The sequence below is a fragment of the Gouania willdenowi genome, chromosome 6 (genome assembly GCF_900634775.1).
Source record: "Gouania willdenowi chromosome 6, fGouWil2.1, whole genome shotgun sequence".
In the NCBI taxonomy this organism is placed as follows: Eukaryota; Metazoa; Chordata; class Actinopteri; order Blenniiformes; family Gobiesocidae; genus Gouania; species Gouania willdenowi.
Window position 1 is genome coordinate 14,967,648 of NC_041049.1, and position 7,843 is coordinate 14,975,490.

The 7,843-nt window shown below is 37.1% G+C and overlaps 1 protein-coding gene across 1 annotated transcript; it reads left to right on the forward strand.

The window, feature by feature from the left end:
• Positions 1-441: 441 nt before the first annotated feature.
• On the forward strand, positions 442-5,396 carry LOC114465250 (dnaJ homolog subfamily B member 9-like). Its single transcript, XM_028450131.1, has 3 exons — positions 442-587; positions 824-1,042; positions 4,232-5,396. Exons 2-3 carry the CDS (start codon positions 826-828, stop codon positions 4,690-4,692), a joined length of 678 nt encoding a protein of 225 aa, XP_028305932.1. The 5' UTR covers positions 442-587; positions 824-825; the 3' UTR covers positions 4,693-5,396.
• The last annotated feature ends 2,447 nt before the right edge of the window (positions 5,397-7,843 follow it).

Sequence of the window (7,843 nt, forward strand, 5' to 3'; positions counted from 1 at the left end):
CAGGGCAGTACGCTAAATGGGCGGGGCGTGTTACCAGGGCTACTCCCGCCGGATCCTACTGCGCAGACTCTGGCTCCAACTGTGTCAATTTTGCAAGATGGAAGCGCCGTATTTTGGCTTCAAGAACGTTGAGTGGGAACAGCTACAGTGCACGCTCATTGACATAAACACGCTTGGTTTATTGCACGAGTATAGAATAGACTATTGTCATATGTACAGCTACATAGATGAAATTTATTCTCTGCATTTAACCTATCCCGGAGGAGCAGCGGGCTGCTACAGTGTAGCCCGTATTGTATTACATAAAAACCGAATACGGAAGTGCGAGAAAATACTTATCTTGACTTTAGTCTTCCTTCTTTGAAACAGTCTCTGTGGAGTGTGCTCCACATGCGCACACCTTTAACCAATCAGAGCCCTCTGAGTCACAGCACTGACCAATAGCGTAGCGAGTCGTGTTGTTAGCGCTGGGGAATGCGGGCCTAGCAGCAGTTAGCACTTAGCACTAGCATCAGTCATCAGTATCAGCTGAGCTGTGGGCGGCAGAAGGAGGAAAACCTTCAGGGCTGTTCGTCACCTCTTCTTCGGTATGCTTTTTCTCATTTCTAAGTGGTTTATTAGCTACTTTATTGCACAAAATGTAGCTTATATTTACGGTATTTAGGGATATTCTGGGCTGCAGTGGCTGTTGTATGGTTTAAAATTGATGTAGCATCATTTGTCGACGCCTGACTTTAAACCGCCATGGTGGAAAAAAAAAAAAAAACAGTACAATTTAAGGCTTGTTTTGCAGTCCTATATTCTGTGTCATTTTCCTCTTCAGCCATGGCCACTGTTCAGTCCGTGCTGCTGCTCACAGTCAACATTCTGCTGATCTCGGAGTTCATCCTGGCAAAGAGGGATTACTACGACATCCTGGGAGTGCCCAGAGACGCCACCGAGCGCCAGATCAAAAAGGCTTTCCACAAACTGGCCCTCAAGTACCATCCTGACCGGAACAAGGGCCCTGACGCTGAGAGCACGTTCAGAGAAATAGCAGAGGGTGAGTGACAGACACAGCAGACTGATAAATACACACACGGTTTCATTATTGTGTCTTCATCTTAAAGGGGTTTGCTGGCACTGGAATGTCTAAAAATGGGGACATCTGTCCACACCAGTGTTTCTCAAATGGGGGTACGTGTACCACATGACACGACAGGGGATTTTAGAGAGAGAGAGAGGTAAATTAACAAATTAAAGCAATAAAATAGGCTGTGGATACTTTAAACGTTATCCATAGACTGCCACTCTATGCATAAGCAGCTACTCATTGGCCAGTATGATAGGTGCACCACGTGACTTAGAGTTCCGTCAGTTGTAGTTTAGCTCATTTATTTTTATCGACCCCGCAAACCCTAAAATGTTTATTTTTGTTGTATATGTATTTTTAAACGTGGAATTTGCAGTGTTACTGTTAAAAATAAAAAAAAATATATATATATAGGTCAAAAGTGGGATTCGAACGCACATCAGGCGCCTTAGACCATTTGGCCATCCTGACACAGTGAAAACTCAGGCACATAACACTTACGTAGAAAAGGTCTGGAAACGTACCCATAGTCCGGGGGGCTATGGCTACGTTTAACGTATTTCTAGACACTTTCAATAAAATATGGGGTTTAAATAGGAAATGGGCAATATGGGGAAAAAGTTCATATCATGATTTTTTTCTTTGTAAAATAGTGTTTTTATCCATTCAGATGATTTAGACTATTTTAAAGTTATTTACCAATAAAACAAACCAATTCACCTACTTAAAATAACCCTAAATGGAAAAAAGGGATAAAATATCATTTAAGTCAGGGTCGTTTTTAATTATTTAAAAAAAAAAAAAAAATATGTAAGAAAGTACAATTATCAAACAAAAAGGTTGACAAGTTATTTTAGTCACACGGTCTTTTTACTTTGTTAAACTAAAGTGGTACAGCATTAGCAACACTTGTTAATAAAATGTGCACTACAGACGGTTTTACGATCTGTGATTTCACAAATCGTTGCCATGCTTTTATCCTTCACGATCTAATATCAGATAGCACAAAATTAATGTTTATTTTTAGTTAAACATGATAATTACCCTGAATATTACTAGCAACTCACAACAAAAACATACAAAATAAGAAGAATATACTGAATAATAGAGAAAACGGTTAAACAACAACAACACAATGCACAAAACACCAAAAATACACTAAATGAGAGAAAACACATCACTGCAAAATACAAAAATAAATAAACATTCAAAACATAACCAAATGACACCTAAAACACAAACACTGTGGTAGAATAATTTAAATAATATCAACTACACACAAAATTATGATAGAAATGATTTTGATTCGAACTGAAAATACAGAGTCAGTGTTGGTTTCACATCAGGAGGGAGATGAACGTAAATGATAACTGTAAAAATGTATTCATTTACAAAATTAGATTTAAAATGTGTTATCGCTCATTCATGCCACCATTATGTTCTATAGTTGTTTTTTAAGTTATAGTCTTCTGAGCAAAATATTATAGTCGGACATAAGGGGGTACTTGCATTCAAAAGTTACTGAAAGGGGGTACCTGGGGCAAACGTTTGAGAACCACTGGTCTACACTGTAGGATTTTATTGGAATATTTGAATTTATGCTCAAAATGTTTCAGATTCTTCTGAAAAAAGCTTCCCAGAAGATTAATACTATTAGGGTACACTTTACTTTTCCACTTATATTTGAATAATCAAAGTATTTCCACAAAGTTGGGAGCTTAAAATTTTCCACCTACAGTATGCTTCTTTAGAACTCATTCAAACTACTATACATACTCTGACTATGAGTCAGCACTACAGAGAACACGACTCCACACCTTTACATCTGTGCAGTGGGAGTGACATGCACTGCACCTGGTAAAATGAAACTGAAGACGCATGTCATTAAGCTCCTAATGTGCACACTGCTTTCTAATCTGAACTTAATGGCTCGTTCATAACTGTTTTCAACTTAGTTGGAATGCAACAAGTGACTGGAATATTGGATAATGAGAACTTTTCACACACACTTATTGCAGGGACTGTTTTTAACTGATTTATAGTTAGATTTAAGCAGTAGATTACAGTTTTATTCAAGTTACACATTATAGGGATTGTTTCATAAATAGAAAATAAATACAATTTGCAAAGCAGACAAAAGTTAAGATTCAAAAACACAGGAAAAAAAAAACAATGACAAATACACAAGTGACGCCAATACTGCACAAAACACACAGAAATGGAGCAAAACAGAACAAAAAAATGCACTAAAGAATAAAAACACAAGATGAGAGAATAAATACAAATGATGTCAAAAAAACAAAATGACAAATTTGACTTCAAAAAATACACACCAAACTACACCAAATGACTTGAAAAATGACCATACAGAATTAGAGAAACACACTAAACAAAACTGCACAAAAAAAATTATTGATTAAAGAAAAAAAATAACTACGACATGCTTAACATGGTGACAGTAACTTTCAGTCACATCCAAACTTGTAAAACTATGTTTCCAAAGAAGTGTGACGCCTTTGGCCACATGATAAACAAGAAACACCGGATTGTTCAAAAACCACAGGTTTGGAAAAAGTGAAAGTCACGTTATGAAAGGAGGTAAAAGTTAGCTTGGGAATCTTCAGCAGAACAATTCACACAATACGAGATTAGAATGTAAAAGGATTGTGTATCAGACGCTGAACCAAGAGCCCTAATGAAGCCCATGTCCCTTTAAGCCCAAGCTCAACCAGACACTAGTCACATCCGTTCACACGCATGTAGACAAGTTGGCATCCATTAGTTAGTCTTTCTTTTGTCACACACACCTTAAAAAATATGTAAATACCTAGGGGTGTGTCGGCGACATATCGCGATATTACGTTGCTCGATTCAAAATGCATTCATCTTTTTTTTTTTTTTATTTTACTTTATTTAACCAGGAAAGTCTTTTCCACTGCAGGAGACATTGTAACTGCACAAAGTGCTCTGAAACCTGGGCATGTTGACAAGCTTGTGTTTTTTCAATAAAATCTAAAAAATAAAGTACTAACTTTCTGCATTTATTTGTTGTTCTAGGCATATACCTCAGTTAAGTTGCACTAAAGTCCTTATACCCCTATTACCACTGTAAAGAATGTCTTTGTGTGCGTTCTACTGACATGACGTCTTTTCTCACAGCGTACGAGACGTTATCTGATGAGAAGCGGAGGAGAGAGTACGACCAGTTTGGCCACAGTGCTGGGTCATCAGATGGGTTCCATCGCAGAGGTGGCACCAACTACAACTTCCACAAGCACTTCCACTCCTTCAACTTTGACGACATCTTCAAAGATTTGGACCCTTTAGAACAACATCATCATCACTTTCACTCCCACCATGAAGCCCACCAAAAGAGACACATGAAAAGCCACTTCCAGGCCCAGCAGGAAGCCACCAACCAGCACAGGAAACAGTTCCAGCAGCGGAACTTCGGAGGAGGAATGTTCGGTGACGTGTTTGAGGATCTGGAGAAAATGTTTTCCTTTAACTCCCACAATTCCAGGACCGACGGCAGGTTTCAGGGCACAGGGAAGCTCCACTGCAGGACAGTGACTCAGCGCAGAGGAAACATGGTGACCACCTTCACTGACTGCTCCTGACATGGCAGTAGAACACTCAGGGGACTCTGCTCTGGTCAGGGTTTAGGAATAGGAATCAAAGCTAATTTATCACTCAGTGGAACAGAGGTTGTGTTTTTTTTTTTTCATTTATGAACAAATTCCTAGACTACCTGATGATTACTGGCTTCTTTAAAGCAATAACTCAATCTTCACGGCATGATGGAGTAATGATCATTTAACATCACTCCATTGATGTTTAAATTTTAAGAATTATTCTTTGCAGACCGTTGTGACATAAGGAAACTAAGAAATGTCACATTTTCAACAAAAACAACTGAAAACTATCTCAACAGAACATTGGAAACTGGTTGGCACATTTTGTTTGTTTGTTTACTGAAAGGACGTTTGACTTTACCCTGACATTCATCAACTGTTACCTCATCTATTAGTCCCCCACACCACCCTTCCATCTCCCTTTGAACCAATCAGCGTAGAGAATAACTTTCAGTTTGAGGACAGGAGGTGAAGAGTGTTTACACTGATGCTGTGTGAACGTCCTCAACTCACCTTTAAAGTGCAATATTTAGCTAAAGCCTTGTGTTCATGTTGCCTACCTTTCACAGACAGTGCTATGTACACATCACTGTCCTGTCTGCACTTTGTGTGTGTGTGTGTGTGTGTGTGCTGAGAGTGGCCTGAATGTTGCAAAACGTTTGGGAAGAAATAAAAAATCTTTCAAGAGACTTTTTTTTTGTTGGAATGAAGAAATCAACCTTTTAAGTCAATATTCTCAACTAATATCAAACCAGTCAACTACGTAATGACATACGGTCACATTAGGGCAGGGTTTCTCAACCATGAGCCCATGTGTGGTCACCTGAAATGTCTAGTAATTATTATTTTTTTAATTATGGTAACACTTCACTTGAAGTTTTATACATATGACTGACATTACGCTGTCATTAGCATGAATAAGGTGTTTGCTAAGTGACACCTTTGGAGCTATGTTGGCATTTTTTGGCGTTAGGTGGAGGGATCTGGTTGGGTATAATTAGGGTAATGACAGCCTTCATGACACCTCATGCTAATGACAGCTTTATGTATAAAACTAAAAGTAAAGTGTTACCTTAATTACTGAATAAAAATATGTAATGTTTTTTTAATTCTTTTTCAAATTAAAACGCCACACTATTAAACTGTATTCTGTACTTTCTCAAATATAAATCTAGTTTAAATAAAATGCAGTATAAAGGAGGAAAAAATGAAATTAAATAAAGTATGAAAATATCTGAGCTGCCACATAGTGTCACTGTGCCTAAATCCTGGTTACTCTGTTTGTAACAAAGTATAACAAACACGAATAAACCCAATTCTAGAAGAAAAAAAAAGTCTGGGGTCGATAAAAGAATGTGATATAAAAATGGGGTCATGATGCAAAAAAGGTTGGGAACCACTGGTGTTGGCACGAGCTTTGTATTGTTTAAATGTATTTATTGCCAGTTATTTCTAGAAGGCATTTCAGTTTTTTAAATCATAAAAACTTTTTGGAAGGAAAAATCTTTTGAGTGTTTTTTTTTTTTTTAGTTGGTTTTGTTTAAACAAAGCAACCAGAGTAGATTAAGTAATCTAAGGTTGTAGGAACAGTGAGAAATAAACCTCTGTTTAAGGCTAACTTGATAAAGCCATGACCCACTAATATTTACAGCCTTTGTTTTAAAGGTAGGGGGTCAGATCTTATTATATTAAACTGAAATTTAATTCAAGAAAATTAAATTTTAAAACTAAACATTTCATTATATTTCAATAAGAAAATAATCTGATAAAGTAACATGAGATACCAATTTAAAGCTTAGGATGCCTAAATGAGTGAGTCAACGTGATATAATCTTTCACCGCTAGATGGAGCACTTTTATGGTTCTTATGTTGACCCTCAGCCACATGAAGCAGCAGTTATTAAATTATTTTTATCATAAGGTGACAGGGTTCCTTCATGCTACAAAATAAAACATGTTTGGGCCAGTTTTGGTTGAATTATAGCAAGTTAGCATCAACTAATCTGGATGTGAACCAAAACTGGCCCACATATTAAGTACCAAACATGGACTATTCATTTTAAAACATACATATTTGGACCAGTTTTGGTTGAAATGGCAAGTTAGCATCAACTAATCCTAATCAGAACCTAAAGTGGCCCACATATATGGTAACACATGTAGCCCAGTTATCTTATAGAGTGACAATTTCTTGTAAAATTTCTCTGACTTACCATTGAAACACAAAGCCATGCAGATATATAGCGCATAGTGGTAACAGTGGTAAAGAACCACAGCCAACTGAACTAAATACTGTCTGGCAAACAGAAAACAATAAGCTCACCACCTGGATTTAATTAAGCAATTATATAAGAGCCTCTCATTTGGTTGATTACTGCATGTTTCAGCTGGCAACACATTATTTAACTGCAACTGAATCTGATGCAGTCATTTGTTTGGAAACGGAAATGAGGAAAGCTGAAATAAATGAAGAATACTTAGCAGCAGTGTTCTTTGATGTAGAGAAAGCATATGACATGGTTTGGAAAGAAGGGCTAATGATTCAACTTCATAAAATGGGGATATAAGGAAGAACTATTAACTGGATTAAAAGCTTTTTATTTGATATTCAGGTTAAAATATGAACATCAATGTCATCTAGATACAAGGTAGACAATGGAACTCCTCAGGGAAGTGTGATCAGCCCGATACTGTACTATTATGATTAATGATGTGTTCTCTGATATACGGTATGATATTGGAAGAGCTTTATTTGCTGATGATGGAGCCTAATGGAAAAGGGGGAAGGATTTAAAATCAATACCAAGGAATATACAAGAAGCAGTAAATAAGGTAGAGAAATGGTCATATGGTTGGGGATTTAGGCTTTCTGTTGAAAAGACAAAGGTAGTAATATATTCTCATAAGAAGATTAAAGACACTGTGGTAATGATGTATTTATTTATTTAGTTTATTTCCGACATGGTTACATCCACTTTTTTTTTGTACATGCCGAAAAAGGAGACGAGAGAAGCAGTTTGCTTATCTGGGTCCCGTCCCCTGTTTTACCATCGCAAATTTACATGGGTTTACATGTCTCTCTGGTCAAACATTCTTGAGTTGTTCTGAACAGTCCTTTTTTGTGTATTCTCATCTG

Bases quoted from the DNA above. Each gene is read 5' to 3' on its own strand.
- LOC114465250 (XM_028450131.1), top strand. From the start codon at position 826: ATGGCCACTGTTCAGTCCGTGCTGCTGCTCACAGTCAACATTCTGCTG. The intron at 1,043-4,231 runs GTGAGTGACAGA...CTTTTCTCACAG, and splicing joins GTTCAGAGAAATAGCAGAGG to CGTACGAGACGTTATCTGAT.